This window comes from Notolabrus celidotus, chromosome 14 (genome assembly GCF_009762535.1).
Source record: "Notolabrus celidotus isolate fNotCel1 chromosome 14, fNotCel1.pri, whole genome shotgun sequence".
Taxonomy (NCBI): domain Eukaryota; kingdom Metazoa; phylum Chordata; class Actinopteri; order Labriformes; family Labridae; genus Notolabrus; species Notolabrus celidotus.
This window is the reverse complement of record NC_048285.1, coordinates 12,978,410-13,003,237: the sequence shown is the minus strand read 5'-3', so window position 1 is coordinate 13,003,237 and position 24,828 is coordinate 12,978,410. Positions and strand designations below refer to the sequence as shown.

Sequence of the window (24,828 nt, the reverse complement as noted above, 5' to 3'; positions counted from 1 at the left end):
TACCAATTCTCAGTCTTCCTTTGTAGCCAGAGGTTACTCAGATTAATATTAAATGATATCTGAGCCAAGACTTCCTTCTCTCTGGGCTCATCATTGATTACAGTCCACCAAGCAACTTGAGGAAAGTGAATCTAGGATGAGTTAAGAGATGTCAATGACTAGATCGTGATAGGAACTTAAATGCAGATGAGTAAGTGTAGTGATAAAACAAAGCTAAATTGTAGTTGGATGACAGCCACTGTGTTCCCCCCTCTTTGCTCTTCAAGCCAATTATTTTCCTTTGTACAGTCAATTGTCTGCAGAAAAGACACTGGACTTGAGCCCTTAATGATACTGCATGGACCACAAATGGAAACAAGACCTCATAAAACATCAAAAATCTTGTCACTGGAATACACATTTGTAGAATATTTCAATCAGTCTCTTCAGGATTTAGCCGGATTTTTTCAGTTGCCTTAAATTCAGATTTTTGTGTTGTTGTTTTTTCAAATTTAGAGTTAGAGTCAGTTTGTCTTCTGACAACACTTCTGATCAAGTCTCACGTTAAGACAAATTAAATGTATATAAAAAAAAAACCTGAAGAAAAATTCCCATTAAATACTGATCAACAATACCTTTTTCAGTGCTATCCATTTGAACAAAAGTATTATACATGTTTTACACTGTTTTGCCTGTTAATTTGGATAGTGTGTCATTATAAAAACACAGATAATGAACTCTGGGCTCACTATCCCTCAACTCTTTGCGAACAGCCATCACACACATCAGTTACAGAGTCTCTGTTGTTGGAAAATTAGGAACACCGCTTCTGATTGGTCAGTAGACCAAACAAAGTTAAACCGGAAGGGGCTTATTGGACAGTTAGTAGTCTTCGACGTTGATAGATAACACAAGGAGACATCAAGTATTGTATTTATTGTTTTTCCATTTATTGTTGTTGTATTGATTTGCTGTTAATCGTCTCCATAATGACATTTAAGTTCGAGGCTGGATGAGGATGCTCAAGAGGGAAATGATCCCTCTGGAGCCTCATTATAATGGAGCAGCTTACCGCATCACCTTTGGGACCCATGAGAATCAATATATTGAATATCAAGGAAGGGAATTTGGTGACATATACTGTATGTCAATGCCTATTGGGAAAAGAGTTATTGGTTAGTTTGCAGAAAAGTTGCAGAAATTAGCTGAAATTGCAAGCTGGAGAAAAACCTTTTCTTGTGAAGACATGCTGCAGTGTTGGTATGCTTTATCCTTTAAATACGATGATGTCATTTAGGTCATAATTTTCAAATCTTTGGGATGATGCAGGCAGTGGTGACAGACTGCTTTTACTCATCATAGCTTTTAAAGTTGAGCATTGTAAAGTGGTGTAAACTTGATTCACCAAAAACATAAACCTCAATAATACAAAAAGGAAGGAAGGTGACACAAGGGGTTTATGGCCTGCTGATTCAGATCTTTTAAGGGAGGTTGTAAGGCACCTAAATGGATGAGGTGTCAGTAACTTAATGTTAAGGTGGATTGAAAGTTTGATTTTCCTGTCTGAAACTTGGCTGACTGATTGCACTGCTGCTGTATACCATTAACTGATCTGCAATATACTGCAGGAGTGTTGCTGAGGTTGCTGAAGAAGTGGTTTGTTGGAGGGTGGAAAGGATGTCAAGAGCCCTTTTTTAAAAACCCCATGCACCCTGTTTGTTGTGCTTTGATGAGCCACAAGCTCAGAACAGTTTCCAGTCAGTTTTCAGACATTCAGGTCTTGAGGTGGCACCAAAGAAACCTTAAACAATAATTCAACAGTATGAGACCAAAAACATTACACAATCACAGGCACATGCTCTCACACTCAACTGGCATAAATATCAGACAAAGCAAAAACAAAACATAATATTTCTCTACACAAGAACCTGACTACTATGGTGATCAAGTATGGCTCCCACAGCTCCGGTAGACCTGTGGAGGAGATGATTATTTTTCAGTTAATGTCATTATAACCTGTCTAAGGTCTTTTCAATACACAATACACAGTGTACAATCAAACGATGAAAGTAGAGAGTAGAAAAAAAAGAAACTCAAGCTGTTAACAATGTCACTGACACCCCCATTCACTTGTTAGTTAGTGAAAAGGTGGTCGTCTTCTATGAATTTGAAGATTTGTGTCGTCATACTTAGAGCCGTGCTGCACATGTGTAAAAAGGGCTAAATGTTCTCTTTCATTATATGTTCCTGAGGTTTCCCATGATCAGTTCAGGCTTTATATTATACCTCTGTTTACAGACCTGGTCATAGCTGTCATCTCTAACTTGACTCTCTGTATTTACTAATACATCTGTATTACAGCATCTCCTTGTTGTTTTATTTAGAATACCACCAAGTACTGGCAGCTAACAGTCATTTGAAATTACTTTGATTAAGATGAGGTTCATCGAGGTAACCTACCATAATCAGACCATATTCAACACATAAAACTCTGACTCATGAGCTATTATTCTATAATTAACAGTCACACCTGTGCTTGGCTGCTTCATCAGAACATTTGATTGGCATCAAGATGTAATTATTTGCACACCAGCAAGCTTTTGACAGAGATCTGCATGTTGCTGCCAGGTTACTCATCAGATTGCCGTTTGGTAAAAATTCAAGAAATTTAAGTTTGTCTGTTTTTTGTTTTGTTTTTGTTTTTCAGTTTGCAAAAAAAGTCAAATTGATTCAACTGATACAATGGTTTCAACTGTCGGATTGCAGATCTCCAGCCTGTGCATACTCAAAACCTGTCCCCCATTCATCTCTGTCTCCCTCACTTTCCCTCTCTTCCGGTGAGCTCAGTAAGACGGGTGTGATGTGTGCCGCATCACAGCCCCCGCACTTCTTGTTACCATAGCAACACAGGAGACAGAGAGCCAGAAAATTACAGAAAGTCAGAGATTCAGTGAGAGAGAAGTTTGTGTGTGTGTGAGTCTGTGTGTATGTGTGTTCGGGGGAGGGATGAGGATGTTTACTTGTGTGCTATTTAAATGCCTCCATCTGTGTCCTCTTACTATAATGAGGGCCGCTTCCAAATTCTTCACTCACATCCTTTTCTGTTGGACCGGTTGGAGCCTGGAGCAGATTATTTTAAGCCAGATGGCCAAATTGAGTCACAAATTTGTACCTGTCACAGGTGAATGACTCAAACAGAGTTAGGCTTCTTAACAACAAGCATGTGCAATAAGTTACAGCTCCTGTGAATAACTTTTGTTCTTCTGTTTGTGTTGATTTTGGCACCCCCTGTGGTCAAAGGAGTCTTTTAACTGATTTTGTACTGTACTTTTGGAACTAGTACTATTACTAGTACTTTTCACTCAAAATGTTCATCTTGCTCTTTTATGACAGTCCCATGTATCACTCATCGAAAATCTTTGCTATGGAAAAGGTAAAAAAAGGGTGTATCAGAAGCCTGAAATTAATCCCTCAGTCTCACACGTACCCCCGCCACTGGTTTCCAGAATACAAAATAACTACATAAAGATTTTTACTTTTCATCTTGAAGGTCTTGTATGCTTGTTAGGTCATAGGGTGGCATATTAATTATTTTCAGTTTGTTTATATCTAGATATAAACTCCTCACAGTAGCTGCAATGACTCCAAGTCATTGCAGCATTATTTTCTTTGAGTAAATGTAATTAGAAACAGTGTTGATGAAACGACTGAAGCCACTTGACCTAATTTAGAGACTAAATCCATCCAATACAATCCAATTCATTCTGCATCAAACGTGTACTTAATTTACCAGTCTGGGTCAGGTAGTACAAGAAAAAAGTTCATGCTACTCATTAGTCACCACTCACTGTTCATTAAACCTTGGCTCACTAGAAACTTCAGTATTATTTGGTAAAGTGTCTTGTCAGAGGAGATAATACGCTGGCTGGGTTGAAAAACATCTCCTTTCCCAGCAAATACTGAAAGGCTGAGGGATTATCAGTAAATATAGAGTGAAAGAGGTGTTTAAGAAAACAGAAAACATACTCTAGGAAGGCAAATGTTGCCCTTAGAGAAGAAGAAGATATCTATTTGTTGCTACTATTAATACTAAAAAATACTTTTTAAATCTATAGCAACTTGACCCACGTTGACAAAAGAATGACCTGACACCTGTCAGGCACCATTTACACTAATCTTTATCAGCCCCATCCACAAATAACAAAGAAGTGATAGTACTAACAGTTTGACTAAACTTACTTGCAAAAAACAGATTTACAGGTAAGATTGTTGTTACCCCCTTTTTCGTAGAGAAATACATTATTCCCTTAATGCCCCTGTCTTTTACTCGCTTAAGCAAATGAAATGCTTGAGCATGCAAAAACTTCAGGGACACAATCATGCATTTGTATAAGAAACATGAGTAAAGCTGTGAGGAGCAGATCTGGACTTTTGGGTAAAATTATGTCATAGTCTTACATAGTGTATCTACAAATAAAATCCTCACACTATCCTCATGAGAGTGGACACATCCATGCAATGATATTCTTATAAATCCATGCAATATGAATAGTGTGATTGTAGGTTTATATGTTTACTATGAACATTTATATATCTACAGCTATTATATTTTGTGTTTGTCTCAAACTTAAATTTGGTATTGATTATTTTATTTTTTTTATCCTGTTGCATCATATTTGTAACAACGGCTGTCACCCATTGTTGCAAAGAAAACAGAAACTTAAATTCAACCTCAACTCAAATACATGACTGGTGAAAGAGAAAGAGGAGAGCAGCGGTTGAAACGTGCTACCAAATGATATGCAGGAAAGTCATAGAATAACATGCAGCTAATTTGCTCTAGATCTAGATCTACTACTACTCTCTCTCTCTCTCTCTCTCTCTCTCTCTCTCTCTCTCTCTCTCTCTCTCTCTCTCTCTCTCTCTCTCTCTCACTCTCACTCTCACTCTCACTCACTCTGCACACACACACACACACACACACACACACACACACACACACACACACACACACACACACACACAGACCCATGCACACACACAGACACACACTCACACACAGACACGATTCTGTGGGCGATAAGCTGGATGTCTCGTTACTGGGCATTAGCTGCACCTCTCCTTGCTAATCCCTGCTGTCAAACAGACAGGCTAGTAGTGTATGTGTATGTGTGTTAGTGTGTATTAGTGTGTGTATGTGTGTGCGCACAGCCCAACCAGTATAATTATTGCCATCGTGTAAAGCTCTGACTGCTGCTTCTAAGCCACCAGTCCATCATTAAGTTACACAAGACTGTCCATTAATGGCTGCGCATTTGCATCTTTGCAGGAAGGAGTGTGTAGTATGAGTGTGTGGGCTGGTATGTAACCTAAATGACTTCCCAGAGTAACAACACTTCTTATTTTCACATTCAGTCCCAGTGCGGTGCCAGGCTAAGGCAGTGCTTTTAAATTTCAGCTACATGACTTAGCTTTGGCACATTGGTCTTTGAATGTGGAGATAAAGAAGTAAGGGAGGGCCAGGAGAAAAAAAAAACATATGATAGTGAGGAGGTTAGGGAAGCTGGAGAGAAAAGGATGAGGGAGCAAGAGATCAAAAGGCCGCTGTGGTGATAAAGATAAAACAGAAACAATAGAGACGGGGGAGAGAGAGTGATGTTGCATTGGTGGTGCATTACCTCAGCAGGTGATATTACAATGGGTGCTGTGCTGAATATGAGAAATGACACTTTTATGTGCGGAGCAATAAAAAGTGATGAGGCCAGACCAGGAAGAATATACAGCCTCTATCTCTCTATCTCATTCCCCAACATCATCCCTCCTTCTCTCTTTTTATGGTTCTATCTCCGCTGCTCTTCTTTACCTGAAACTCTCCTCTGACCTCGCCGGGAACACAGTTATCCAACCTTACTAAACACTGCTGTCTCCTTTTCTGATCCTCCTCTCTCTTTCTCTGTCAGTCAATCTATCTCTCCCCCTGAGATCATATCTGTGTCACTTTATCCGCTCCCTGTCTGACTCTCTCAATCCTTTCTTATCTCAGTGGATTTAGTTGTCTTTAACCTCTCCCCCTCTTTGCTATGTTCTGTCAAGACTTTTATTGTCTGTTACTCACTGCTCTGCTCGTTTTTCTTTAATCACCCCCAATGCTCAGTTTCCCTTTCTCTTTTACTTCAACTGATATTTTGTTTTCTGTGTTTTCTTCTTTTTGTAGCTGTTAAAGGTTTGTTTGGTGCTGAGTTCTACATGAGGAGTTCAGATATTACTCACAGAAATAGGTGAAAAGTCACACTTCAACAGCTGTTTTTGACTAAGAGGAGTAGATTTCTGGAAAAACAATGTATTTGCCATTTTTCTGAGTATCCCCTATTTGTTTGAGTTGCTCTCACCGCTGCCTGATAGACAGACCCAGACTACAGCTGGAGGGGAATAATGTTAGTTATCCACACTCATGCATCTTATTTTTTGTACCCCCTCCCCTTCCTTTATTCTTACCCAATACCATACCTCTATCTCGAGTTGTGTATTTAAAACCTATGCTCCAGCTGCATTAAAAGCTCATAGTAGGTCTGAAGACTGTGTACTAAAAGAAAAATAGAAATGCAACATCCACTTCACAACTCAATCCTATGACTCAATTTCTTAGGAAAGTACAAAAGTTAGGATTTAATGTCATGCTCTTTTGCACACAACCAGAGACATATAAAGTTTTTAATTATCCTCAACTAGGTAGAGCACAGACGGTAAGGGCTTCAGTTTGCACTGGGGACCAATTCATCAAAAAACATACGCTCAAATTGAGAGGAGATTAGACATTCCCGCAGAAGAAAGCATCCAATCATTGAGATATAATCTTGGTTTAGTCATTATCTGTTTACTTATGTCTGTTAATTTATTGTCCTTCTGTCTTTTTTCCTCTTTGTCTCTGTCAAAGCCATGACTAATACTTTCTTTCTCCTTGTGAGCCTCCTCTTTCTATCTTTATCTTTCCGCACTTCAACTGATTGAAAGTGAGTTTGTTCAGTAATGAAAACAAATTGAATTGGATGTTTTCCCATGTGCTGCCTCCAACACTATTCCATCATAGTATATCCTTGTGGATAAAAGTCTCAAACCATAGTGGTGTCTCTAAGTGATGTTTTATTTTTGCTGCACCTTATTCTAGAAAGCAATTTATCACCATTGCTTTAAAAACATTTTGGACGCAGAATATTTTCAGGATGACAAACATTGATGGAGTGAATTTAAATTGGCTCCTAGGCCTGCTGAAGAACTGCTAAAGTTAGCATGCTAGAAACAGAACATTTGTACAAACAAGAAGTCATTTTTCTCTATAAAGAAGTATCTTTTTTGATTCAAAATGTATTCTCCTCCTCTATCTTCCTAAGTGACCTTCTCTGAGCTGTAGTCTACTTCAGTGACTCAGTACATAATGAATTTGAATGGGTTGTCTGAGCTTCACTTTTTCCTGTATAATAAAAAGGAGTGTGACAGTAATCCAGGAGAAAATGTTGCACTTGTTTAGAACTGTGAATGATCTTCCTTCCTCTGTATTCCTCTCCTTGCATCTGCATGTCATTGTCTTTAATACTTTGCCTCTAAACTTTTTCTTTACACCAATGCATCTTCCATTCTCTCCATCTCTCCTCCTCCTTGACAGTTTTTGTCCCCCATGTCATAAATCAATGCTGTGTCAGCTGTCTTAAGCTTGGGGGAAATCAGCAAAGTTGCCAAAATCTGAGAAACTGTTCGCCTAAAACTAGCCTGAACAAAGTGTGTGTGTCTGGCTGCGAGGAGGAGAGTGAGTGTGACATTTCATCTGTGTGACCTATCTTCAAAGACAGTTGAGGAAGTCAGGGCATGCCTAAGATTAGCATGTGTTCAAAGTTCAAATTGTCTCATGTAAATTGAAAAGCATCTCTTGCATGGTGAGTTGATTGAAAGGTTAAAATTCAGGTGAAGAATGACGCTCGAACACTAGAATAGTTTTGTTGTAATACTATAAAGGTGACCTTACTATTTAGGTGACCAATGAGGCAATTATTGCACATTTTGTTGAAAAATCCATATCCCTCTTTAAATATTGACACTTCATGTTTAACTGCTAATGTTAGAGAGTACTTCCAGGGCCTGTCTCCACTAACTGTGTTTCATGTGCTGGCAGCACCTATTTTCTATACAGAGCAAATGCAGTCCAAAATTTTCACCACACAGTATGTTAAGTGCAGAAGTCAGCTGTTTCTGTGCTCTCAATTGAAAATAGTTCCACTTAATGAACACTGTTGCACTTGTCAGTGTCATGTCTCCTTCACCGACTAATCAAAATCAAGAAGGGGTGGCACTTATGGATCATTTAGTCAACACCAATGGTGGAGGTGTGTATAGGGGGGGAACTGACCACACTTGTTTTTTCTCTGTACATTTTCCATGTCTAGAACTGTTGCTAATGCTATAACATTGATTTCTGCCTGTTGTTTTTGTTGTTTTGTTTTGTTTTTTAACATTTTCTTTGTAAAGTTGTATAAAACAAAAGCAAAAGTAAAGGTTACAGAGTAACCCAGCAGCAAGCGTAATAAGGGTAGCACTTGACTCAAATTGAGTTATTCGCAAAACAAAATGCCATTAATGGACACAGGCCATTATGCTATCTTTTATTTCTAAGAAAGACGTTTCTAAATTCAGGCTTTAGGCAAGCGGCATCCTCCGGTCTAAAAATATGAGTCCAATGTGGAAGTGCTAAAAACTGCAGTTCATCATGGATCCGCTTGAGACTGGATCTGGAAGTACTGGAAACCACATACACACCAATTCAAAAAAGACGATCTTTACAGCAGAAATAAATATGTTTACAGCCTGGTACAAAAAAAAGTGTAGCCTGGATAGCTAATTTCTCGATGAGATCATGAATCTTCCAATGAGAGGCACAGCTGACTTGATTGACAGGCGGGAACACTGTAGCTGTTGGCTAGGAGGCTCAAAGCCCGCCTCTTTACGTCACAATCGCTCGACAGCAGCAATATGGCTCCCGCCGACGACTGGCCTCTAAGCAGGACTTCAGAATCAGATGGGTCACGGATACTATGCACATATTTTCTACAGTCTATGGCTTTAGGTTGCTGTAATTCAGTGATGCAAATGAAACTATTGTTCTATGAAAGATGACCCAGTTTGAAAGAGATATTAACTTGGTGGATATAGACAGACAGACAGACAGACAGACAGACAGACAGACAGACAGACAGACAGACAGACAGACAGACAGACAGACAGACAGACAGACAGACAGAGTCGTGAATAGTGGTTGAGGTAAGACTGATGATCCAGATGTTTGAGCCTGCTGTTGAGGTATGGGTGTGGGCAGCTTTGATGTGTGTGTGATTGTGTGTTGGTGTCACTGAATGACAGGCGTGCAAAGTGGTCTGATCACTCGCATAACTACACAGTGGGATACACACATGGACACAGGCCTTGCATCTATCTCTGATTCTCTCACCGTTGTGACACACACACACACACACACACACACACACACACACACACACACACACACACACACACAGACACACACACACACACACACACACACACACACACACACACACACACACATACACACACACACAGACAGTTAAGTGCTGCTGTGCGTGTGTGCATGTGTGTGTGTGTGTGTGTGTGTGTGTGTGTGTGTGTGTGTGTGTGTGTGTGTGTGTGTGTGAGACAGTTCTGACATTTTGCTTAATGAGTTTGGTTTTTGTCGTGGTAATCTCTGACCTCAGTTTAGCCAAGGCTCTTGATAAATGTGCTCTCCGGGTTTAGCACAGGTTAATACTTCCTGTTCAAATAACAATTTGCAAAAAGAATAAAATGCCAGGTCTCATATTTTCTCTGAAATTCTCGTTGAGTTGGTGGATTGTGACATTTTTTATTGCTTCTCTTTGGCACTAGTATAACTTATCTTCAAACTAAGTAGACAAGAGTACAAAGCATCAGTTCCACTAGAGGGTTTGGCAAGAAGTCAGAAGAGCACAGATTCTGATAAAATGTGCTTCTTTGAAAGAAGAACACTGTAAAGGCGTCTTTGCGTCTTTTCATTTCTATATGTATATATTTGTATGAGTCCTGCTGTTTAACAAAATGCTAATTTAACAGATTTGGACGTGATGTGTTAGATAAGAAAGCTGGACTATTAAGACATTGCATCGGTTGTTTATCAGAACAGGCTTTAAACCTACCAACTCTATACAACCTGAACCAAAGCAGGTGCCCTTATAAAACCATTAGTCATATCACGAATAATACCATAGTAATGTTAACATCTTTATTTGTATAGCACCTTTCAATCAAAGTTTACAAAATGCTTCCTCCCTCTTGGCAAAACCAATAAATACATCATTCAAATTCACGACACTGAAAACAACTTTCTCACCATTCATTGGAGGATGAGCTGACTGAGCTGATTTCCTGCTTTGAGGCTTTTCCCGAGCATGTTTTAACTGTTTTCAGATAGATTAGTGAAAAACACACCCTAACACTGTTTGGAAAGGATTCTCCTGTTTGGTTGAAAAAATTGTGCTGAAGATTACTTTGTGTGCTGACACAAACTGACACTCTGCTGTTCTGGGTGCCCGGGGAGTCATAAGCTATAATCTCTTATATGTGGGTTTAAGAACAACAACTAGTATTCACACCATCCTTTGATAACTTGTGCAGAGCAGAGCAGACGCACGTGTGGCAGAGATTTTTTGAAGTTCAAGGACATTCAGAGTCTTTTTTTTGTTATTTATTCCATTATTCATTCTTTCTGCTTGTAACTGTCCATGTGTGTTCTTTGTGTTGTCTGTCCAGCTAATTAATGCTGTCAGGTTTAGTTGGTGTGCTGCTGGTGTGTGTATTTGTTTGTGTATGTGTGTAGAGTATGGTTGTAAGCAGCAGATGCTCATCTAGAATCTCTGCCAGGTTGCCATGGCAGCTAGAGAGTGGGTGGGTTGGGGTCGGGTGGCATGTTATTATTGAACCCCGGCATTAAAACCTAAAGTGACCTCTTGGCAGCACAGCTTCAGATCAGATTCAAACATTTTGTCAAATCAGAATCTGTTTCTGTTTTTTTTCAGAGCTGAACCAATCTACTATGATTACAGAAACAAGTAAATTTGTACCCTGATAAACAGCGTAATGGCTCTGAAACTGAAACTCATGCCTCCACTCTGAACTCTATCATCAAACATTGGCAAGCATTCATTTGCCACAGGATCTAAAACTATATCGTGACCCAGTACAGCACAACTGAGGTCAAAGGAAAACAATCAGACAAATGAACATTTGCTTTAATCCTCAAACACTGTAGTTTATTCACCGATCAACTATCATAAAATGACTTTAGTTCAAATGAAATGTTCAACAGGGATGGCCTTGCTCAGCTGTAAGGTTTGAAATGTGCTGCCACATTTGCTTCCTTTGGGTTGATTATAATACAGGCGTCACTGTTATACTCTAATAATACTTCTAACTTCCCCATTTTCCAGTCTGCCTTTTTATCTCCAACGATCAGATGTGGACACACTGTAATTGATTGTTTGTCTCAGTGCAGAGAAAGACTACATGATTGAGTTTTCAATAGCTTTCACTCTGCAGTAAGGTTATGAGAGCCATGAAATTAAAAAAATCATACATCTTTTTTCCTTTTTTTGTTACCCTCCGGTGTTCATAAATCACAAATAATGAACCAACCCTAACCGAAAATTCATAGTTTAAAGGAACCACAATGATTTTGGTTATGGCTAAAAAAAATCCTGTATTTTATCAGTGTCAGTATCAAAAATACAGACTTAAAAACAGGCTCCGATTCACTGTGCTCAGATATTTTTTGTCAACCGTCTGAATTGATAATCAAATTATTTTCTATGTTTTCCTGATGCATATTTTTACTCAACTCAACTAATATTAAAAGATAGGAATGGCCTCACAGTGGTATGAATAAAAGACAAAACTTCGTCAGGATGAAGACACCCTATAGTTTGCTGCACAGACCAAAATCTTCACAAGGGAACAAATATGAGGGAGAACTAAGTCAACAAGTAAACAAGGTATCTGATGAACTAGGGAGTGAGTGAACAAGGAACTAAGTGGAATTGGGAACTAAGGGAACTAGAGAACCAATAAATAAAGGAAAAATTTAATTTGGAAATGAATGAAGGAGGCATCTAAGAAGAACTAGTGTACAAATGGAACAAGGAAACAAGGGAATGAGGTACTATGTGGACCAGGAAATAAGAGAACAAGGTAATGAGTGCATGAATTATGGGATCTAGTGAACAAGGGTAATAAGGATCATGTGGCCTATAGAAAACTATGGAATAAGGGGTTGAGTGATCAAGGGGATGAGATAATTAGGGTGCTAGGAAACTTTAGAACATGTGAAAGAAGGGAAACTAGAGAAAAAGGGAAGAAAGGAACTGGGAACAAGTGAATAAGTCTAGGGGACTAGGGAATGGGAGATCAAGTACACTAGGGAAGTGTACAGGAGAGCTGAAGTCTAATACCTGTAGGGTCAACATTTCCAGTCAGTTCATTTTTCTGTTCAAAAGTATTCATGGTGCATAAAAGCAAGCACAGTCGTTTGAAGTAATGAGAAATGCAGAAGTAGATCCACTCTGGACTGCAGAGAAACATCTTTGTACCACAAAAATCACCGCCTGGAAGACCTTTGCTCCAATACAGAGTTTTATACTTCTGGCTTAAGAGACTCCATAATCAAGAACGAACCAACCGAAAACTATTAATCATCCACAAATGAGTTCCAGTTTCTATTTATACTTGAATGAACAGAGTAGGAAGGCGATAGCCTCTGGCCACAGTGTGCAGAATTGGTTTGCTAAAGCTGTGCTTAAGGTAATGCATTGGCCTCTAACACTGGCATACTGTACTATTATGCAAATAGCATTTCCAATATTGTTTGAGACATCTGCTGTTAATTGAATAGTGAAATGAAAAGTAAGTGTGTGTGTGTGTGTGGGTGTCAGTGTGTGTGCATACTTTTAAAATCCAGTGTGCTCTAATGAGACACAAAGTACAGACAGCAGGTTGAGCGTGGGCTGGAAACCATGGCAACGGCCTTGGGCTTCTAGACATGTAGAGAGAGATGGAAAGAGAGAAACCAGGATGTCATTAAGGACAGTTATTCTGATCAAGAAAAGAGTGATTTATCAGCTGGATTTTTGATGACACACACACCCCTCCCATACATACATACACAGATGTACACAGTCGCTTTGCTCTTTCATAACTGCAGTCTTCTTCTAAAGATCTTTTCTTGTAAAAGCAACGTCCAAACAGTTACAATCTGTAGATGTCTTTCTGTACACATCGGTGCATTTTTCTGTAGCTATGAGGTGTTTGGTACTAAATCCATACTGCACACAAGCCCCTATAGGCTGCAGTGTTTCAAATTGAGGGCACAGAGTCAAAATCTGCCTCAATTACAGCATATGCAGCATATTCAGACTTGTTTGCCTTGTGGTATTTTTGGAGTTGGAGTAACATCAAAATTGGGTGGGAATATAATCCATCAGTTATCATACATTACAAGTGTGTAGGTCAGTCCCATTAGCTCCTCTCATCTCTTTTAAAGCAATGTTCTCTCCACCTTCATGTACTGACACTTGTAATTGAACACAGAGTCCAGTGTCCTGAGAGGATAATAAATACTCTTGTCCTTGAGGTGCCGAGTCGCAGCTTAATCTTCTACAACACATAATGATGAAATGGCAACACACACCCTCAGACTAGAGCAGGTGATCCACTTGAAAAGTTAATTTTACATTTTTGGAGATGCTTAAGAGTGTTATTCTTCTTGCACACTTTTTAAGTGGTTCTGTTTTGAAATGCTTGTTATCTCTGTGCAGTTGCTTTCTTTCTGGGTCACAATTATCAAGACTTATTTCAAGCTTTGTGTCAACCCCTGCTGTTCTTCACTGCCTACTTTGATGCAAGGCGAGTCACTAATATAAGAAACAGACGCAGGTGAACACAATAAAGATGACACAATAAACATATAAAAAAAACCTAACCCTACAAACACAACAGCACCGTCACTGTGTTAATGATCAAACTCACATTTGTGGGGCTATTTGTGCTAAACAGAAAGCCTAACAAACATCACTCTATAGAGGGAACCAGTCAAAATTTGGGATAAAGCCCTGAATATTTTTGGAATCGTAAGTGCCTTCTCTTTTTTTCTGATTTCTGTTCGCTGGGATCATCGTTCTAGAAATACTTGTGCAACACATGGCTGATGATTAATTGATGTGTGGTTGTGAGTGTGCTTGTGTTGTTGTCGGTGTTGCTTGTCATCCTGGCCTCTGAGGAGATGCAGGTGCTAGCCAAACAGTGACGAGTGAAAGAGAGAGAGAAAGAAAGAACGAAAGAAAGAAAGAAAATAAAGAAAGGAAGAAAGAGAGAAAGAAAGAAAGATAGAAGGGATGAAAGGAAGGAAGGAAGGAAGATAGAAAGAAAGACAGAAAGGAAGGAAGGAAGACAAGAAGGAAAGATGACAGAAAAAAAAAAGGATGGTAGGTTGCACGGCTGGTAGGTCTGAAGACAGGAAAGAAAGAAAGAAAAATGAAGGAAGGTAGGTCTGAAGGCAGGAAGGCAGAAAGAAAGGAAAGAAGGAAGACAGAAAGAAAGAAAGGAAAAGGAAAGGCGATAGGAAGGAATAAAGACAAGAAGGAAATTTGACAGAAACAAAACAAAGAAAGAAAGGTAGGACAGTAGGTAGCAAGGCTAGAGGTCAGAAAGAAGGGAAGGAAGGAAGGTAGGTGGGAAGGCAGGAGGGCAGAAAGAAAGGGAAGAAGGAAGACAGATAGAAAGGAAGGAAAATGAAATAAGAAAGGAAGACAGGAAGGAAGTAAGGAAGGAAAGGAGATAGGAAAGAAGGCAGGTTGGAAGGTAGGAAGGTAGAAAGAAGGGAGGTAGGTAGGAAGGTAATAAGGAGTAGGAAGGCAGAAAGGAATGTAGGTAGGAAGGCAGAAACTAATGAAGGAAAGAAGATAGGACGGAAGGAAGGTTGGAAGGTCGGAAGGAAGAAAGAAAGGTAGGAAGGTATGGAGGCAGAAAGAAAGGATGGAAGGTAGGAAGGCAGAGAGAAAGGAAGGAAGGAAGGAAGTAAGAAAGGTAGGTAGGTAGGTAGGAAGGCAGAAACTAATGAAGGACAGAAGATAGGAAGGTATGAAGGAAGGTAGGTTGAAAGGTAGGAAGGAAGAAAGAAAGGTAGAAAGGTAGGAAGGCAGAAAGAAAGAAAGGAAGGAAGGAAGGAAGGAAGGAAGGAAGGAAGGAAGGAAGGAAGGAAGGGATTGAGAGACAACAAGAGAAAGACAATGTAAAAAGGCCTCAAAAGAATGTATGTTGTATGTGGCACAAGAGGAGAACTACACACATGTATCTCTGTGACAAAGATGTCATGCATAGAAAGTCAGTGTTGTTGCTTGTAAAAGATGACGAGAAAAGCTGTTAAAAAGAGAATGATGTATTGACAGATGGATTGCATTGGAATACAACAGAGCTCAAGGATGAGGAAAAGGGGAAAGCTTAAGGTGTTAATGAGAGAGGGTGAAATAAATGGGGAGAGAACTATGTGAGAGGAAAAAATAAGAAATCCATTGACAGGATGAGAGTGCTGATTGATGGTCATTGATTGTTTACCTCTGAATCCGTTTTCAGTCCCTCTGCCAATCTCTTTGATTTTTCTTTACTTTTTCTCTTCTTCTTACTTTTTTTCTATCTCCTCCACTCACTGCCTCCAAATGTCAATAACAACACTTCAATAATGACAAAGTCCTTAGTGTGACACCGGAGACTGAAACACTCAATGGATTGGGCAGCAGTGTGGATCTTTAAAAGTTACAACGATCAATAGTCATACTAAAACTACTTGAAGTCCCATTGATGTGCTTTTATTTGCAAGAGAGAGGTGGCTTTAAGTCAAGGCATAATGTAATGCAACACAATATGTGTAAGGAATCATTCAAGCAGATAAATATGTACTGAATTCAGTGCTGTTAGTGAAGTAGTCATGAAAGCATCAACAACTGTCTCGAAACAATAGAGGTGTGATCTAACTTTAAGATTCAGACACATACTCAAGATTTGCTTGAACAAACAGAGGTCATTCAGGGATTTCTCCCTCTTTTTTAACAACAGCTCCACAAACCATCGTAAAAAGATACAACACTGTTCATTCACACACAACACATACTAACAGACATTTATTTGGATTGTTACAGGTGTGGTCTCTCGTGTCACGGTTAGGCAGTTTCCGTCCTGATTTATGACCACTGCTCAGAGGCACAGGTTGACAAAAGGACTGACAGAAAGAAGGAGAGAAAGAGAGAAAGAGGAGAGGCACAAATAGTGGCAGAGAGAGATGGCAGTTTACACACACACACACACACACACACACACACACACACACACACACACACACACACACACACACACACACACACACACACACAAACAGCTTTTAATCAGACTAGGGCTGGTTGCACTGCTGTAGAAGAAAATGAGTTTTGTTCTCTGGAGGCTCATAGAGATAGAAAGGAGAGAAAGAAGAAGAAGAGGGAGAAAGAGAAAAAGATAGAAAGAAACAAGAGTTTCCATTGGAAGAGCTCAGGATCATTGTCTTGCTTGAGGCCATGTTGGCAGTAGTCATGAAAGGGGGACAGAAAATTTGTCATTCGCATCCACTCTCCTCTCCTTCCATTTCTCTTGTTATCTCTCCCCCTTCTCTCTTCCTCTCATACACACACTGTGCCATCTGTGCTTCCAAGAGGAGAAGAAAACCCCAATTTTCCTCCCAAAAATGCCAACAGCAGCGTTATGCTTCCACTGTGCAATATGTATGTGTGTGTGTATTGTGAGGTGGTTATATTCGTCTTGCTGGTGTCTGACAGGGCATGGCTGCTGAGCTGCAGCCAAAACACTCCATTTGACCTAGATCATCGCAGCACCCGGCTGGTGTGTGCTGTGTATATGTGTGTGTGTGTGTGTGTGTGTGTGTGTGTGTGTGTGTGTGTGTGTGTGTGTGTATGTATGTGTGTGTGTATGTGTGTGTGCCGTTGAGTAGTGTTTGTGCCTTTTGTCAGTGATATGAAAGATTTTGGACTCTGCCCATAATGATGTAAGAGTTCCCTCCCACATGTCCTCTGACTCTCTGCTAATCACTCTGTTTGTGCCTCCTTCCACTGTGCTTCACCCCTGTATGTGCTCTCACTGCTGTCTTTAACTCTGCCTCTCTGCCCTTCTGTTCATCATGCTCTTGGTGTGTCCTTTCTGAGGAAAGGTGGAGCTCTCAACAAGTACACATGTTTGTATGTGAGGGATGTCTGTGTGTTTATTTGAAGTGATCATTTATTAATGCACCTGGGCTTCCCCTCCCTCCCTCTTACTTCCATTCATCCAGTAACCTCCATGTCAGCTGTTCACTGCGTGTGCTTAAACATACACTCACACACACGCACGCACGCACGCACGCACGCACGCACGCACGCAGGCACGCATGCACGCACACACATACATACTTGGATACAAAATACCAACTGTTTCTTTATTTTTATTCCAGCTCTTTAAAATAATGTAAGTGCTGTAATGGACATTGAAGGCTGACCCCATCATCTTTGCTGCCCAGCACATTTGACATCCGTCAGATGTGCTGGGATCATCCTTTTTGTAAACTGTGTATTGTAATACTAAGACCAGAAAAATAGTCGTCACTTGTAAATGTGAGTATGATCAAGCGACGATGCACCGTATTCAGGCAGGACAAAACAATTAAGTTTTGATTGTGTAATCTTTTCATTCTCATAAATTAACATATTCAATCTGAAGTTTGCTGAACCTGTGTTTTCTCTTTCCATGTATTCCTCAGTGATGGATGGGCGGACCGGTATGATGTAACAGACGGCTATGTAAGAGAAGCAGCCGGTGGTATTACCATCAAGCTCCAGTCGGCGGACGTGAAGTGGTTTGATGACTACTACCTTAAACTCCGCCCTGAAAACAACCAAAGGAACCCCTGGTTTCCAGAGTTCTGGCAACATCGTTTCCACTGTAAACTAAAAGGTCACCCACAGGAGAGCAGCAAATATAACCGCAGTTGTAGCAGTGAGTACACACGAATAAACACACTTCTATTCCATACTCCCAACTTCACAGCAGTCTGATTATAAGCCTGGCGTTGTCAGAGGCATTGTGAGATCGTATGTGAAATGTTGATCACCTGTAGCAGAAGGTGTGGACTTACAACACAGAGTGTCTGAGTTACAGCTGTAGAGTGCTCCAGTTTTGACAACGACCATATGCAGTACACAGAAAAGAGGTTACATTGTTTTGGGTCAACGAAACAGGCTATGATTTCAATCTGCATTTTATCGACACGCCACTAATAATCTAAATAACATACACTTTCAAAATGTACAAACAGGTTGGCTTAGCACAACCCACACACCTACACACACACGTAACATATTGATACAAACAGTTTTCCGGTTCATCTGCAGATATCCCTTGTGGCTGTAAGTGAACCCTCCCTTCTTTTCTTTGTATTCGTCCCCCACCTTCTCTCTTCCTCTTTCATTCTCTCCATTCATACGCAAAGCGTTGTGGGAGAGCAGCATCAAAGGGAGCCATGTTTCATGTATTCTAATGAAATGAGACATGAAGTACAAATGAACAGGACACAAAAAGAAGCAAAAAGAAATGTGATGCGGAGGTGGGAAGTGGCTGATGAGAAGAATTGAGAGGAAAAAGAGTGGTCTTTGATGTCAGGGGGAAAAAGCACTATGCGTGTCATAAAACTCAAAGAGAAATTAAGAGTTTCTCTGATATACCTGCCTTTCTCTTTCCAAACTCTCACTTCAACCCAATTCATCTCCATCCCCTTTCTCCACCCAGAGCGAGAGTCGCTTCGGCAGCAGTACGCTCAGGACACCAAGATGGGCTTTGTCATCAATGCCATCTACTCCATGGCATATGGTCTGCATAACATGCAACAGAAGCTCTGCCCAGGCTATCAGGTAAACACTGCACTGATAGATGAATTGCGGGACGTTCTAGGAGGATATAGAGGCGAAATGTAGGACAAGACATGCATCACACCATTGATCTTGCCTTCGTTGTGATTAAAGAGTCAACAGTGGGATTTGTTGGCACACTTCATTTATATTGAATAAAAGGTTGGATACCCTGATGGATGGCATGTACTACGTAGACATTACTGTGGTAGACATGTTAACTGCTACATAATATCTTAGAGCCAAGGGTTCTACTGAATACCATTCTCAAGTTGACCAGCTCCCTCTGAAACATACTGAGATGAAACAATATTTTTTAAATTGTGGTCTATAGTTTCTGACTGTTGATGCTTTTCAGGGCCTTTGTGATGCCATGCGACCTATAGATGGAGCCACACTGCTGGACTTCCTGATGAAAACCAACTTCACAGGCGTGTCAGGGGAAGGCATCTTATTTGATGTGAATGGAGACTCACCTGGCAGGTATGCATTGTAGCTGAAGCTGCCATGGATTTCCTGTTTTGGTTTACAAGTTCATGTGCATCAATGTGTCTTATATACACTATGTGCACTTTTCACCTACAGGTATGAAATAATGAACTTCAAAAAGATGGGGAAAGACTACTATGACTACGTGAATGTTGGCAGCTGGGACAATAGTGGCTTGAAGATAGATGACGATGAAATCTGGCCAAACAAAGACGCATTTATTAAATCAGTGTGCAGTGAACCTTGCGACAAAGGACAGATCAAGGTAAGATGAAAAGTATGGATGAATATCTGGTGACAGGATACTTTGTTCAGGTTTTCATATTTAACATCAAACACACAATAGAGTTCGGCTTACGTATGCAGGATAATAATCTTTGGATTGCAGAACGAGTAAATCCAGCACCCTGTGGAGCATTCACTGCACTTAACTAGTTTTCATATAATATAACTATTGCTTTGTCCTTCAGAGGTCTATAAAATCTCAAAGGCACAGCTACACTCAGACATTTCTCATGTCGTTCCTTCCAGGTGATCCGTAAAGGGGAGGTGAGCTGCTGCTGGACGTGCACCCCCTGTAAAGAGAATGAGTTTGTGTTTGATGACTACACATGCAGAGCCTGTGAGCTGGGCTCCTGGCCTACTGATGACCTCACAGGTCAGTCATGTTTTTTTATATTTGTGTGTGTATGTCTACATGTCAGAGAAATGTCCTCCCTGCTAAGAAAGAACTATAACAGAGGTATAACAATCTCATGATACAGGAACAATAGTACTCACGTGTAGTGAACACTGGTATGTGTATATGTAAGTGTGTGTAGGGTCAGAGGATATATGTTGATGTGGGGAATAAAATAGCTGTGTTTTCCTGATACAGTGTAACATTACAGCATCTTAGCATAAAGTGAGCTCAGCAGCAGATACACAAGAAAGAGAAGCTGAGTGAGGATCCTTCTGTTTCATCTCTCCTCCTTGCCCCCCTCCCCTCTCCTCCGCTCCATTCCACTCACACCCCCTTGTTCATCCCTTTAATTTGCTACCAACATGCTCACCAATGTTTTAATTATTCTGCATCAAGAGAAGCTTTTAATGCAAATTCGCTTCTGTTGCAATGAAAATGTATCTCTTCTCCATTGCTGTTTGAAACGGTTGGATATTGCCTTGTTATGCTCTCAGCTGCTCATTATACCGCTTCTAGCTTCTCAACATGCCCAATGATTAAAACATGAATCGAGCCCTGCTGAAAATTCAGATCCGGCTCCTTTGCCAGAGAGAGAAGAGGAACCTTAAGTTAGCCAGTGAGAGAAGGACAGAGAGAAGGTTGAGAGCGAAAGCAGGATCGAGGTGTTACTTTTTCTGGTTCGCTGTGCATGTCCATGTGTGTGAGCGTGTTCAGTGAGTCATTTCATCACCAATAAGTGCTGCCTGTCCCCCAGCGGGGCTGTATGAAACAGTAATAATGAGGTTTAAACAAACTGGTTGCCCTGTTACTCCAGTGGACATTTTGATCTCCCCGCTCTTAGGCTAAAGAAAGAGAAAGTGCAAGACATAAAAAGACGGAGCAAGAAAAGAAGAGATAGAGCAAGGTCTCTGCTGGCAGGGACAGAGGTACAGTGAAAACCGTAGAAAGCAACAGAAAAGGTTTGAAGACAGCAATAGTACAGGAAAGATAAAATAGAGTGTGAGAAAGACTTGTGTGAGAAAGAAGCAGAGAGAAGAAATGGCTCAGAAAGATAGAGAGATGGAGTTAAATAGAAACTCAGACAGAAGCAGCAGCCAGGGAGAGTGAAAGAAGCAGAAAAAGGAGGGATTAGCTTTGGGATTTGAGCCTCTCCACTGATCGGTAAAGTTCCAGTCTGAGTGTGAGAGAGTTTAAAGAAGTTTGTCTCCAAACTTTATATTGACTGAACCCCCCAAATGGTTCCTCTACCCTTAATGCTCCAATTTAGCTTAGGGTCAAACACGACACAGTTTTCTGCAGGTTCTGCAAGCTAATTAAGTTTTAAAATGCAGACATAGCCAATGTGTTTTGACTGCTGTGGGAAAACCAGTGAGACATACACTGATCTGGGATTTCTGCCCTTAACATCAAGATATATGTGAGCCAGAGTAATTGGAGCTAAAGTCACAGTAAGTAAGTTTCCTCCCAACTTACATTTTCACAGGTGGGTGGTCCTCACCACACTGTACTGCAGTCTTTACCGCTAAAAGTTTAGAAGCTAGTGACTTATGTATGCACAGTGCCCTAACCCAGTTTTTTATCCTAATTTATACTTCAATAGTTTTTTTAATTAGAAATAGTTCCTGAAGTTTTTCAGTGATATAAGGCTGCAAATGAGCCACATCCTCTGCAGAATCCTTCTGTCAAACTCATTTTCTGTCTGTTTGTTACCATCCCATTTGCTCCCACTCAGCAATTAAGCTGTTGTTTATGCCCCTAGACCTAACCAAATTGCTGATTTGATAAAGTCTATTGACTGTGTTAAAGACCAATCATTAAACCGCAGTCTTTTTTCAATGACTGTCTCTTTCCTCCTTCTCTCTCTCAAAGATTTGCAGCACTGTACAAACAGGTGCGTGTGCTCCTGTAGCTCTTTGATAGAAAGATGAAGGCAAGTGAGAAGAAAGAATAGAGAAAAGGACACGTAAAGAAGCAAACAAAGATTTTTAAGGACAGAAAGTTTTCTTAAGAGTTTGTGTTCCTGTTACTTAAGTACGTCAGGACCTACCACAGAGATAATTTCAGGAAGCGTAAAGTCAGACCGTAATTAGACCTGTCCCTTTAATTAATGACACTTTATCTTTGTGCTTCGGAGGAAGATAGAGAGGAGGGTTAGGGGGAAAGAGGGAGAGAATTAAGGAGTAAAGGTTGGTGGGATGTGGAAGGAGATAAATAGAGAAGATATTAGTGTGATAAGAGAGGCAGAGTGATGAATGGGGCATTAACAAGAAGAACAACAGGAAACAGATTCACAATCACAACTGGGTCGCTTGGTTAAGGACCATTGCATCAAATACACAACACTGTTTAGCCTGTGTATCTTTATAATGTGTTTTCAATAAAGCTGTCGTACAGTTGTTTTTAATCCCAAGATTGACCATAGTCAATAATAATCATAACCCGTTGTCTATGATTGTCCAGTTGCATTTAATCGCACATAAATCACACATCTTTTATCTCCTCCAAATATTCCTTAATGGGATATTTTCAAGTTTATTTTTATATATCCATCTGTAACTCAGTTGAAATCCATCATGCAAGGCATTGAAGCTGAACTTGCCTTTCAAAAGAACCACTTCTTTATCCATTTATACCCCAGGAGGGTAGGTCTGCTTGCCCTCCAAAAAGCTACTGCTGCACCGCTTCCTGATTTCCCACAGGGTTTGCCAAGGGTCATAATCACAGAACATACATGCGTTAACCATTCGTCAAAAAATGAGGGGAGTTAAAAGGAATTTTTCGTCAATGATTTATTATGGCGTTAACTTTGACAGCCCTAGTTTTAAACTAAACCCGACCAATTATAACCCTGCTGCAAGTTATTTACGCAGGCTTTGTCTGCAGTACGTACAGGTCAGTTATTGTTAAGACATGGCTGAAACACACACAGCTCTGACCCTGACCTGTTGAGGTTGTCGGTCACTGGGACAAGCTTGTTAGTTTGATGCCTCACCTGTATCAAAAGTAGGTCACAGCTTGATGTTAAAGGGCATATACAGTATACAAGGGGGAAATATAACACTGAAGGTTGATATGGTGTTAAATGAACCTTAAGCCAAAAAGCCCAGTTCCTTGTACCCAGTTGCTGGAAATAAAAGTCCTTGATTAATAATGTTGTCTTCACTTCCTTTCATGCTCAGGCTGCGATCCAATCCCAGTGGAGTATCTGCGTTGGGGAGACCCTGAACCAATTGCTGCTGTGGTCTTTGCCTGCCTTGGTCTGATGTTCACTTTCTTTGTCACTGCAGTCTTCATCAGGTAACCAATCTCTAAATCTGTATCAGAAAATGAGACAATGAAGCAGTGCTAGGCATAACAGCACCTTTTCTTCTCTTTTCTTCATCACTGTGTATTCGGACTGTATGTTTCCGCCTATTACTGTTCATGTTAATGCGTTTGTGTTCAGGTTCCGGGACACCCCAGTAGTGAAATCTTCCAGTAGGGAGCTGTGCTACATTATACTGGCAGGGATCTGCCTGGGGTACCTGTGTACCTTCAGCCTCATAGCCAAACCCCACTACATCCTCTGCTACCTCCAGCGGCTGGGAATAGGCCTGTCACCTGCCATGAGCTACTCTGCACTTGTCACCAAGGTAAGCACTCAGTAAAGGATTTGTGGAATATACATGAGATGTATGGCACTGCAGCTGTAAAAGATGTAGAGGTAAAGGAGTAACCTCTTAAGACTTGGATTAATCCTTCAATTAAATCAGTGCTTACCTGTCTTTGATCATCATGGGTCCGTAGGGAAAAGCCACAGATATGCTTCAGATGCTGGAGAGCTGGTAGCAGTGGTGCATCTGCAAGCAGAAGGAAAACTGTGGACCTCATCAGAAAGGAACAAAGAAGAAAGCAGCTCTAGTCCCAGGATATTTAAGATTATTAGCTCTCCCATTCCATCATGGTTAGAGTCAAAGGATATGGGTGCCATAACATTGAGAGTGGGGCATAGATCTGTACATTCCTCTATTGCTGAGGGAACGAGGAAGCATTAAACCCAGGAAACAGCAAATGTCTTCCCATAATAAATTACCTTGATCTTATCATCCTAGATCAGATTAAATAGATTAGATTTATAGATTTAGACTCCAGTGATTTTCTAAATGTCATCAGAAGAATAATAGCAGCAGTCTAGTGATACAAAAAGTATTTAGATTTAGAAGTATTTAGATTGTGTATGTTTTATCAAAAGTCCTGATTGTGTTTGTGATCTCACCCCCTAGACAAACCGCATTGCTCGGATCCTGGCAGGCAGCAAGAAGAAGATCTGCACAAAGAAACCTCGCTTCATGTCGGCCTGTGCTCAGCTCATCATTGCCTTCCTCCTCATTCTGCTGCAGCTGGGCATCATCGTGGCTCTGTTCCTCATGGAGCCACCTAAGGTAAGCTGTGTGTGTCTGCATGTTGGTTTTTCAACGTGAGTGGGAGAGAGGCTCAGTGACAGACAAATTACTAGAGAGGGAGAGACATGAAAGATGAATGAGTTGAAGCTAAAAAAAATAATATTACAAGATAATGAGGCCTTTCATCTTGATTATGTAAGACTGTTTACATTGAGACAGTGGAGTAGTTGGC

At 40.5% G+C, this 24,828-nt stretch overlaps 1 protein-coding gene across 1 annotated transcript in view; it reads left to right on the top strand.

Annotated features, from left to right (window-relative positions):
* grm5b (glutamate receptor, metabotropic 5b) overlaps positions 1–24,828 on the top strand; it is a 57,241-nt gene that overhangs the window by 25,107 nt on the left and 7,306 nt on the right. Inside the window, exons 6-13 of the mRNA XM_034700301.1 lie at positions 17,900–18,135; positions 18,925–19,046; positions 19,402–19,526; positions 19,629–19,797; positions 20,064–20,190; positions 23,394–23,511; positions 23,660–23,846; positions 24,477–24,635. Of these exons, the coding sequence (XP_034556192.1) occupies positions 17,900–18,135; positions 18,925–19,046; positions 19,402–19,526; positions 19,629–19,797; positions 20,064–20,190; positions 23,394–23,511; positions 23,660–23,846; positions 24,477–24,635 (1,243 nt within the window). The remainder of the gene's footprint in view (positions 1–17,899; positions 18,136–18,924; positions 19,047–19,401; positions 19,527–19,628; positions 19,798–20,063; positions 20,191–23,393; positions 23,512–23,659; positions 23,847–24,476; positions 24,636–24,828) is intronic.